The following is a 12,825-nucleotide window of genomic DNA, read 5'->3' on the forward strand; positions in this document are numbered from 1 at the left end:
TTATGAATGAACCTAAAGGAATGATCATTACCCACACCCCCTATTACTCAATGAATTGTTAACATAGCCAGACAGAATAATTCTATATCAGATTTACAATCTGTGAATGAAACATTTAAAAACAAGATTTGATCAATGCATCTATTGTGTTATCAAGATTTTTTGTGTAATATATCATTATAGATTGTATTAGGTGATTAACTTTTATTTGGTCATTAAAGTTTGTTTATTCATTCATTAGGTATTTGATACTGTTTCATTATTTTACTGTATAACATATTCCCTGAGTCTGAATGAAATTCACGTCATCAAAACTTTTTGATTTATTGTAAATCAATTTGTCTTTGAAATCATTATAAACATCATCAGTGTTGTTATAATTAATCATCATCATCATCATCATCATCATCATCATCATCATCATCACCATCATCATGATCAGCATCATCATCATCATCATAATGTGGTTATCAATCATCATCATCATTCTGATTATCATAGTCAATTATGATAATCTGTGGTTATTGTTATCATTTAAATTGTTAAAATTATCGTCATCATTATTTTTAAATATTCATCATCATTGTTGTAATTTTCGTCATCATCATTGTTTTAATCATCATTACCATAGTTGTAATTATCATCATCATCATGTTCAGTCAGGACTGTAATTATCATCATGACTGTAATTATCATCATCATGACTGTAATTATCATCATGGCTGTAATTATCATCATGACTGTAATTATTATCATCATCATGGCTGTAATTATCATCACTATCATAGCTGTAATTATCATCATTATCATGGCTGAAATTATCATCATCACTTGTTGTCACTTCCATTATCATTATCACCAACACCATGCATTCTATCACAATCATTTTGTGATGTATTTATAAGCTCTTTACAAGATAAACTTTGAAACAGTGGAAACCTTGTCATTTGTAATAAAACATTATAAAAGTAAGAAGGTTTCAGTTAATGGATATTTTTGACAGTTTTTGATAGATAAGAAGATAATGATTTCAGTATATCAGACTTTAATATTTTCCTATTTAACAGCTTGTGACACATTATGTCTGCTTTTCATAATGCTTGAAACATTTCAAGTTTTGATGACATATCAAAAGTTGTTCTGACAATGTCATGTTGCATTTTGATATAACATAATGCAAGAAAAATAATTAAACAGGAAAACTAGTGGGTTTTACCAATTAGATGTAAGAATGTAGAAAATACTTGAGATGTGTAATTACTGCCTGTACTGAATTGTATGACGAAAGTAAAAGTACTTATGTCAAACATTCATATGAAGTATACAAAGAGCAATTCAGTTTAAGATTTCTATTTACAAAGATAAAAGGCATTCTCATAATCCTTTGTTTAACTGACTAATAAAAACTTTTCCCAACCTATGTTTCTTTAATATGTGGCCAATGTTGACCATGACTATATTCAAGTCAAGTGTCATCAGGATAGCTGAAAATTTTATTTTTCAAGCTTTGTTGTAGTGAACACAATTACTGACCTTTTAGATATGAATGAAAGTAAAATGATGGACACAGTGAACAAACCATGAAATTGTTAATAAATTCCTTGTTTCTGTAATAATAAATTCCTTGTTTTAGCATTAAAAAATAGGCATCAGAATGCATAAAAAATGAAGCAAAAAAATTGTCATTCTTTATATAGGATGCTTCCATTTGTGTGTCTTATAAATTACAAGAAATTAACAACTTGTAGTAGAATGATATAGAATTCATAATTTGTATAAAATACAATAACAGAATGATATTAGACAGATGGTATGTATCCCACTCATCTTAACACTCTTACTTGAATTCCTTGAAATTATTTTTAGTACCATTGAGAAATCAAATTAGTTTGTCTTTGTAAACTGTTGAATGAATGACTTTGAGAATTTTAAGCTAGACAAAAATACAGTTTTCCTCTGTAGAGTTATTTTAGGTACTAAGTCTCTATTAATAATAAATGAGAGAAAGTCCGGAGTGTTTTGTAATTTGTTAACCTATCACCTGCAGGTACCGGAAGTGATTAGCTTATATTGTCAACAGTGAGGTGCCAGACCTAAGCCTGCTCTTCCATGCAGTCAAGCTCTATACTGTCAATATTCAATTTATATACTTTGTAGTTGAAATCCCTTAAAGTTTGAATAGACTGTTCCAAATTCAAAGTAGGGCAAATCCATTACTTGAATTGAGGTGGTTAAGGGGTTAATAATAAAGTACTTACTATGATCTTTTATCTTGATATTGGCCTCCATATAGGACATTAAACATCATATGAGTACCTGTGTAGTAGGTGGTACAGTATTATATCTAGATTCCAATTGTGAATAATAAATGATGACTTATGAAATTTGAGATAATAGTTTGATGCAATGATTGTGTCTCTTTTTAATACTTTTTAGCTCGACTATTCGATTAGAATAAGTAGAGCTATTGTAGTCACCCGAGCGTCGGCGTCTGCATCGGCGTCGGCGTAACCATCATAACCCCAACCTGTAGACAGGAGGAGGTAACTCTATCAAGCATTTTCACAGAATTATGCCCCTTTTTTGACTTAGAATTTACGTTAAAGCTTTTGTATTAGTTCAAATATTTTCAAAGTCCATTGACATATGGCTTTGAAACTTTGCACACTTGTTCACCATCATGACCTCAACCTGTAGACAGGAGGAGGTAACTCTATCAAGCATTTTGACAGAATTATGCCCCTTTTTCGACTTAGAATTTACGTTAAAGTTTTTGTAATACTTCAAATATTTTCAAAGTCCATTGACATATGGCTTTGAAACTTTGCACACTTGTTCGCCGTCATGACCCCAACCTGTAAACAGGAGGAGGTAACTGTATCAAGCATTTCTTTTTACTATCAAGCACTAAGAATAGTCGAGCGTTGCTGTCCTACCGACAGCTCTTGTTTATCCTTTTTTGGGGGGAGGGGAAAGGGGGGGGGGGTGTGGCGTGGAACTTTTGATGAATGATACTGTGATATTTAGTATTGTAGAAGTTTTTCCCTAAACAAAAGTTTACAACACTAATATTGACTGATTAACTGAGAGAATTTGTTTATCAATGTTTACAAAGTAATATTATCGACAGTATTTAGAATATTTTAATATTTTACATTCAGTTTATGAATTGGTTAATTAGGGTGTGCCCACTGAATGATATGTTTATTAATGTAGTGCTTTATTTGCACTTTCAAGCATGAATGAAGTCATGTTGTTTATTTAACCACCCCTTTTTGTGAGTTTTTAACTGGATTATCAATACAAGGTTTTAAGTGGTTATGAATATCATATTAGTAATGGACAGTTAATAAAGGGTGTGACATGTTGTTATTCTGCAGTGAAACACATGTACAATTGTATATAAAAATTATAGGCGGCAATTTAATAGATATTGGTGATGAATCCAAATTAAGACTAGATTCTTCTTACCAAGCACATCAATAGCCATTACTTAATAAATGTATTACCTGTTATGTAAAGACTTAAACTGCTTGGACCAAAACAGATCAGTTTTTGCCACCGGTATAGAGCCTGACCAGCCTGCACATCTCTTTAGTCTGACCCAACTTTATATTGTTGGCAGAACATTTTGATATCTAAAAAAATTGATAATGAACAGTTCAGAAAATGCAAGCTGAGTAAGTCAGAATATTAAAGGCATATTATGCCTTAGAAATCTTTTTTTTTTGATAATTCTTTTAATAGGAATGTCAAATAGGTGTTTAAATGTTTTGATAATGGATTTAGAACCTATTAGATGTTTAACAACCGAAGAAAGTTGCACTGAATGTGCAGTAATGTGTTGCAAAAGTAGGAAAATGTAAACAAAGTAGTAGTTTGACTTCCACAAAAAATATTCATTTACTATAACTATACTCATTGCTATAAACAGAGTAAAAGAAGTAAAAGATAGTTCATCTATGTGGTAAATGAGTATTGTTTTGGTTTTGGAAACTGTAACAAAATACCAATAAATAGAAAGCTTTTGAGAAATAATATTTAAGCATTTTGGAGGCATAATGGGCCTTTAAGCAGATTAGAGGTTAAATCCTCATAGTTTAATCCTCATAGTTGTGGGTTTTAAACCCATCTGCAGGGAGTAATGTGAATTATTCCATGCTAATGGGCTCTCTGAGCTTACAGGTTATCAGCATGACCAAGCCATGTATTGCGAATGTGTTGAAGTATATTTGGGTAGTATAGAGGGTCTTGGGGGTGGCACCCTGGGGGTAGGGCTTGGTCCCACGCCAATAACCTATGTCTGAGCTTGAAGGATGATAATTCAATTCAACTGCCTGATTGTTTCTGAAATAATGAAAAAAAGAGAACATGATGTCTTCCTTCTGCAGAAATTTCATATTATCTTTACAGTGTCAGCATTGTATATGATATTGTACTTTATAGAATGACAATTATTGCAAGGTTGCATTTTGAAACAAGTTTTGTTTTACATCCCAAGTCCCATTGTATGTAATTAGTCTGCCAACTGATTAGTCTACTTCATAATGCATATTAATTAACAATTAACACTAGCTATAATGTTATGTTAATGTGATATTTTCTGATATTAATGCATAATTTATGTACCAATAAAACATTAACCAGCTAGTTGCTAGGACTTGATGGGGGTGAAATAAGAGTTGAAACAGTGTCCAAAAGTGTAATATTTTGTGAATTACATGTAGCCCAATGTTACAGGTATAGATGTTGTTTGCTGGACTTTTAAAAACTTACCAGGGATTTATAAAGCTGTAAAACACAACATTACTGTTTCTTTAAAAGTTACAAATAATGTTGCAAAGTTGTATTGACACAAGGAGCTGTTGTCTGAATATTTGGTTAACACAATTAGTGTATATTAAATGTCACAAGTAGTAATGTTATCAGGTTGTCTTTTTTCTCTTTTCAGTCCTGAAGTGAAATCTTTCCTATCATTAGACAACCCAAGAAATGCCCCAGACTCTTCAGATTCTGACCTCAGTATTGATTCCAGTGACAGTATGGTAAGTCAATATATAAATTAAGTGGTATATAGCAGTTTGACCTAGGCATGGGTGTGTTATTGGGCATTTAAACATTAAAAGATGACACTTTTTCAGGCTTGAAGCTTACTGTAGGCAAGTAAGGGTAAAAGAAAGAATTTTTGTAAACTGAAGTGATCAGGTAAATTGCTTGTGCGTTTCCTAAATAAGCAGAAATCTGATTAGTACTGGCATTAGAAAATCAGATTAAGCCTGTGTGTAATTAATTCAGTGTCTGTTACACTCTTCAAAACAGAATAATTGTTTTAAATGGGATTTTCCTCCTAGAATCAACACTTTAGAAAACAAATTAAAGAAATTATCAATGAAATGAAAGTCTTAATTTAAAGCTGTATTTTAAGTGTAGTACTACATTGATTTTATATCCCAGTTTTAAAACTTTAAAGCCAGTAGATAGCTGTTATTTAAGGGGAATGAAAATCAAATAAAAAAAGGAATACATGTAAACTAATATCTGACTAGATAAGTTACTAAGTTACAATGAAAGTTCAACAATAAATAACTTAAGTTATCCAAATGATAATGTAGTCATTCTGTTAACCTACAAGTGCTTAATTATGCCTACTTGTTGCACATGGACACTTTAGTACTTTTATTTTCCTCTTTATTAAGTATAATTTCTTTTCTTATTGTTGTGAAATGTGGTCAGAAAGTCACAGATGTTGAGGTTAGCATGCAGGACCTATGTGCTTGTGATCTAAGGGTCATTCTACAGTCATGGTGAACCCTTACCACACATAAATACATGTATCGTAAAAAGACTTGTACATTAAAATTATTCATCCTTTTTAGGGAAAAATTTCATAATATGTACTGACTAAAACATAGCTACCAGAACAGACCATGATCAGATGACAGAGATGTGCTGGCTGATCTAGGGTCTGTACTGGCTATATTCAGTTGCCACCAGCAGGCTTAGTGTTAATACGGGGAAGACAAGTCGAAGGGGGCCCAGGCTTTGGCTTGCTCGGCTATAAACTGCATGTGTTTAATTAAAAGGAAATCAAATAAAAAACAATAAAAGAATATATAGAATTCTATACCTATCAATAAAATTTTCAGTGTCAGTTCTAGTTGGGCGCCACCATTTTCAATGTAACTCAATGATAACTATAATAAGAGGGGTATTCCAATAACAACAGTTGCAACCTTTCGTATTAATAATAATCAAAGAGAAAATGGAAGTGGTGCATGAAATACCGAATGACTCCTTTAAAACTGAAAAATGAACAATTTTTTTAACTGACTTCACCGTTCATAGGCTTTTCCTACTTTCATATTATCTGTACTGTTGTACAGTAAAGTATTTGCTTTGTTTATTATGGTCATATTTCCATTATTCATATGAAATAGTTACTTTAGAAAGCTTTACTTGAAATAAATTGATTCACCTGAATACATCATGATATTTGGTCTATTATCTACGTTACACAAAATGATTGTTCTTTGGTCATCATGGTTTAATATTATGATACTGTTTCGAGCAATGATATCATTTTGAAGCATTATCAGTCTGTTAACGAATAAATGGATATTTTTTTATCAGATATTATGAATTTTAAGTAGCAGTTATAAAATGCATGGGGTATCAATTTTGAGCTGTGTATATTAAAATATGTGATACTAATATTTACTTATAATAAATTACTTATTGGCAGTGATAATTGAATTTACAGGACAATATATATTCCACTTATATAAGCCAATAATTTATGATATGACACACTTATGGCAAATTCAATATTTTGTCCCAGGATTGAACTAAAAGCATGATTTAAGTAAATAAACAAAACAGTCAAGTCCGATAGGATAGTAAGAGCCGATAACTGGAACATTTTTTGTCATGAATGTAGTCCACAAAAACAGTGAGATGATAACCGATATTGTTCTATTTTTCTTAACTCATTGTTTAATTTTTCCCAGGGAAAATGGTTCTTTTTTATGTTGTTTGTTTGATTTAGTCACAGTTCTTTGTTAAAGAATACATAACCTTGACATCTGTAATAATTGTCTGACAGGAAGTTGGATTTCCGTAATTATTGTCAAATGTGAAAAGCATCAAATTCTATATGACACTTTAGAAAACATAAATGTAAAATTATGTTAATAGGTGTTAAACTGTAGAAAGGTAAGCAAAAATAGATGAACCAGATATAAAAAATGCAAAGCCATCCTAATTTAAATAATCTGTTGCCAATATAAGTTTGCATTGTGCTGAATACAAGTTTAAGTGTGGACAGTTTGGTCTGTATTTGGTCTCATGAATATTTTATTGGGTATTTAGATAGGTTTTAGGGTTGCTTTTGTAATGAAGATACATTGTGACAGCCACTTGAGAGTAAAAGTCCCAGTTTGAAGGACAATAAAGTCAGCTGTAACAACTATTATTGTCACTTTTATGGGAACAACTTTTACCATAGCGGGGCATAGTTTGATGAAGTCTGTCTAATAAATGTAGATCAAATTTTCGGAATGCTTCAGTTTCTGTACCAAAATAACTGTAACCCCACCAAACTGACCTCATTTTGTAACCCTTGTTAAAGACATTACCTGATGTATTTTATATCATTTATAGCCAATGTAAGAAAATTTTGTAAAATTTTTAATCATTGCTATTAACTGAAGACAGCAGATATGAAATATTCTTAATGAACTTTCTGTATTACAGTCTATAGGTACATCAGTTGTCAATATTAGGACTATTTACATTTTGTTAAATTTTAATCGGTCAGTAAACACTTGTAAGATTAATTTTATTTTTCTTTCTTTTCAGAGTAATAAGGACAATAACCCAATTAACCTTGGACCCAGTGAAAAGAAAAGGTATGTCCAAAAGAAATTCGGTATCAAAATTGTGTTATCTTGTTTAAACAAATGTTACTAAATATAACATAACGATTTTTTACTTTAACAAAATAAACATGGACTGACAATTTGAACTTAACCGTTAACCGAACTTGTATGAACCTTATAATATGAAACATGCGCAGTAAAAAATAAAAATATTTACATACATGTATTTACAAAAGTCTGATCTGATTATGATTTATTTACAATTTTGTTTATTGTCCATATTTGTCTTATTTTGCTGATTTTGTTTCAAATTTTTTTTTTATATTTATACATTGTTAGTATTGAATTTTTATGAATAATAGAGAGTTTTACTATACACAATGAGAAATGGACGTAATATACTTGTGTTAGTGGGTGGGTGTTGAGAAAGGTTAAAGTAAACTTGGTATTTATCACAAGATGGGTGCACCCTATCTTAACCATGAAATTTGTTTACTACTTCATTGAAGCTGAATCACAATTTGTTGTTAAATAAGATTTTATTGAGATTTTTCTCTGTTTCGCCTGTTTTCATTCACTTAAAATATATTCAGTATAATTTCACACCCACTTAACTTTTAATTTCTTTTTGATTATCAGTTTCGATATCTATTGAATTCATTAAATAATAATATACGTAAATGTGAGACGTAAACATTTACGCCATGGCAATAGTAATATTGTTATTGAACCATTTGTTATTTGAGATTGAGTGATTACAATCTTAATGATATTGTATATAATATACGTGTGCATCTTTTATATTGTAAAAAGGAATGCAGTATGTTACTTTGTGGAGGAGTAGAAAAAAACACCAGATGGCGTTCATCAAATACGTATATGAATGTGAACACGTTTCACTATAAAATTAACATATCTGTTTATATTGATACATGATTAAATTGTTTGACATTTACCTGGCAAACACTTCTTGCTGTATTCATATGTCTACATGTAATTTTGTGATATTGTAAGATAAGATTTTGTTTATTTACAGTGTTAAACCCAGCGACTTTGAATTCCTGAAGGTCATTGGCAAAGGAAGTTTTGGAAAGGTAAAGCATGTTCGTAATTTGAATCTCTTACGGTCAAGGACAAAATCCCCAAATAATATAAGTTCAATAAGAAAGTCTATATGTACATGTATTTCATCATCTATTCCATAACACGTGAAAATAAACAAGCGTTTTATTCACATATTCAACACTGAGAAATATAAGGCAGAAAAAAATTTGCAAACTGTTCAAATATTATTCCTTTTAAAGAATAGACCTATATAAAAAACTCTTGTTCATATTTACATAAAACACATTATAAGTGAATAAGCAAACATGTTGTCTCTAGAGTAGTTATATTTATGGGTGATATATGACAGAGATATACCAGTATAGCACATGACATGTCATATTTAGGTAAAGAAGGAAAAACATTAGTTGTTAATTTTATGAAGTATTCCATTTATAACACAGATTACTTAACTTTATAGCAGCGGAAATTTCAAAGTACATAAAAAAAAGTGGGAGTACACGTTATGATGTATCTACAGTGCACATAAGTGACTGTATAACTAAATACATGTAGGTTATTTATAATTGAAATAATGTTGATAAAACAGTTGCATAAAAATCATTGGCTACATCACACTGATAAACTATATCAGATGCCTCTGCTATATGCACAGTTGATACGTAACTGTTTTACCAACAGTCATTGTGACAAGAAAGTATCAACCATGAGTTTTATCCTTTAGTCTGCTGAATTTATGACATGGTTTTGCCCAGCATTGAATCTGGAACAGTCCATTCACATTTAAAGGGGTTTCAATATTGAAATACAAAAATTGACCTACCAACAGTTTATGGTATACAGCCAGTACATGAAGGCAGGCCTGGCTATAATATTACTGGTGGCAAAGTCTGATCACTTTTTCCAGTGTGACTACATGTATTTATATTAGCTATGTGGACATGTCATTTGACCACAATATAATATTACTATTGTGGTTTTACTGAAGAATGTGGTGGGATTTTTAAATTCTCCCTCTAGTAATATGACATCATAATTAATTTAATTACTTTAATGGTGGGTTAACATTAACTTTTAATGTTGGGATAACTATCCAAATGTTGCACCCTAAAACTCTTGTAAGAACTGATTACATTAATGTACTGGAAAAATATTTTCAATTTAGATTGTCTTTTAATCACTATTTCAAAATAACAGTCACTAGAAAACAATAGACATTTAGAATTTAATTGACTGAAACAAGAATGGATCTAAGGGGATCGGTTGCCTAATGGTAAAGGTGTCTGCCTCTCCACACAGGGATCATGGGTTCAAGCCCTAATCAAGTAACAACCATGTTTCTTCATATGAGACCAGTACTGGTTGGTTCCAGAAAGCAGACTCGAAAGTGATTTATATAAGTTGCAAGAACTTGTTTTGCAAGCGAGCTTAAATAAATATGTTTAAACCAAACATTAAGAATGAGCAAAGTTCATAAATAGTGCAGTACTTTTGTATATATTGTGACCAACCAAATATGGCTTAATCTAGTTTAAACTTACTTTCTTATCATGTTAATGACCTTAAATAGTTTACGAAACAAACAGTCAAGTTCAAAAATTTGGTCAAGTCTGTGAGTGAGATAAATCCTTTATGAACAAGAATGTTGAAACTATTCCACTCATTCATTTACAGATAATTTCACCACAACTTGACAATTAATTTTATGTGTCTAAAATTCTTAAGATGCATTTTATCTGTTAAGGCGACTCTATATTTTCAGAGATATTAAAATATTGAAATGAATTCATGTTGACTAGACATCATTAACATTAATTTACACTGTGTTATTATACTCCTAATTGTTTACAATTTACCAAACTGTCATTCGAATATTTGACAATTTGACAGTGTTTATGTAATGTCTTATTTATATCTTACTTCCTTCTATTTTGGCAGTTTAAAATTTTTTGTAATGATGAAGTAGCATTTTGAGTATTTCAAAATGATATTGTTGTTTACTGACATCAATATTAGACTAGAATTAAAGCCACAGTATGTCAGAGCCTGTCAAAAACATTATGTATTTGTTAGTCATGATCAAAGACTTTATGTCTGACACCCCGGTCACATATTCACGGAATACGCCCACGGAAGAGCCACGGATTAATTCCGGCATCGTCCGTAGCTACCCGTACTGGTCAGTAGCTCTCCGTATTGTAACCGTAATCAATCGTAGTAGTCCTTGTATATCTGTAGCGATCCTTGACAATTTTTGAACATGCACAAAAATTTGCTACGGAAAAATCAACCGTAGCGTATCCCTGCTAGTCCGTATTAAACCGTACTGACACGTACTGGTCCGTACGAAAGCCGTACTAGTCCGTACTGATTCGTAATCCACCAACTTGTCACGGATTTCCATGGTTTGGTACGGAGAACTACGTGTTTGTACGGTTACCCTACGTATAAGCTACTGTTTTAATACGGATTAATACGGCATTGTCACGGAAAGCCACGATAGTAATACGTTGCACTACGGAGAGGCAGGGAATAGCACGGTCTTATACGGTTTATTGCGGAACGGTACGAAATGGTACGATCCACCACTGTTTAGTACGGATGAATTAAGTATCATGTACTTTTTCAAGGGTATAAATACTATCTTCTTGTTAAAAACAGACATATTTGCGAGAACATTCAATAAATGATAATTAGAATTTACTGGCTGCAACTTTATTTTGAAATGGTTCAAAATACGGAGGCAGTGGTCGAGCTGCTTGATGACATGATATGGGTCAAAATATATTAATATCGTACTAGAATTCATAAGTAATAGAATATCATTTAATGTTACATATTTTGCAAACATTGGATCGTGAAATTGGAGTAAATATGTACATAAAACGAAGTGTCTCATAAGCCTAGGACGCTGGCCCTTAAGTGATAATAAGATTAATTAACAAGCTTTTAACATATTGTAAAACATTAACATTCACGATAATTAATGTAATTATAAAATGAACAGCAAACGTTAAAATTTAAAGAGAAGCAGTATTGATCAACATTCATAATTGATTACTAGTCCATATCTTATCAGGTAACAGAAGACAGACGCGATGGTGGACTAGAGATGGGCTTTTACGAAGACCGCTTCATGTTTAGTATGAGGCTCTCATGTCCGTACTTGTTATTTTAGAAATTCACTTTAATCGGACCTGATGTGTCTCGGGGGTCGGACGCGATTAGGCCGAATCCTCTCCGTCAAAATCATTGAACTCTGCAATCCGTTTTCTAGGTGTTCTTGTCTTGTGAGGCATTTTGAAAATGAGCAGGCAAGAGCTTGTTGACGGATGAATTAGGTCCGTATAGATCCGTGGCAATTCGTTCTTCTCCGTATCAATTCGTTCTTCTCCGTATCAGACCGTACTTATTCGTACTGACCCGTGCTTATACCGTAGCAGACCGTTGTGTATCCGTAGTGCGCCCGTCCTGATTCGTGTCGCTCCGTATTAAACCGTGTCGGTCCGTAACAATCCGTGTCTCTCCGGGGGCTTTTGGTGGTAAATCCGTCGGACTCCTAACTCATACCGTTGTGTGTCCGTACTGGAACCGTAGCGGACTACTAAATTTCAAATTTCCAGAGTAATCCGTGAACGATTAGACCGTAGCTCTTCCGTGGCATTATCCGTGAATATGTGACCGGGGCATGAGGCAAACATAACATGGTCTACAGTTTATTAGTACTAAATGCCAAATTCTAAGGTCTAATGCCAGTAATGGTCAAACAATTAACAAAGACCAATTACTTAACGACATGTTAATAACATGGCCTGTCATCTGCAGTCAGTTTCATGCTATGTATTAGGCTGTATGCCAACCATGGTCAAAGTACAAATTTATA

General features: G+C 32.1%; 1 protein-coding gene across 3 annotated transcripts in view; it reads left to right on the forward strand.

Moving 5' to 3' along the window:
* LOC132730887 (serine/threonine-protein kinase Sgk1-like) overlaps positions 1 to 12,825 on the forward strand; it is an 83,401-nt gene that overhangs the window by 53,337 nt on the left and 17,239 nt on the right. For all 3 annotated transcript variants that reach the window (XM_060716968.1, XM_060716969.1, XM_060716970.1), the window contains 3 exons: positions 4,952 to 5,045; positions 7,858 to 7,907; positions 8,914 to 8,971. In XM_060716968.1, coding sequence (XP_060572951.1) covers positions 4,952 to 5,045; positions 7,858 to 7,907; positions 8,914 to 8,971 — 202 coding nt within the window. The remainder of the gene's footprint in view (positions 1 to 4,951; positions 5,046 to 7,857; positions 7,908 to 8,913; positions 8,972 to 12,825) is intronic.

The sequence above is a fragment of the Ruditapes philippinarum genome, unplaced genomic scaffold (assembly GCF_026571515.1).
Source record: "Ruditapes philippinarum isolate M1 unplaced genomic scaffold, ASM2657151v2 ctg752_1_1_1_1, whole genome shotgun sequence".
NCBI classification, from domain to species: Eukaryota; Metazoa; Mollusca; class Bivalvia; order Venerida; family Veneridae; genus Ruditapes; species Ruditapes philippinarum.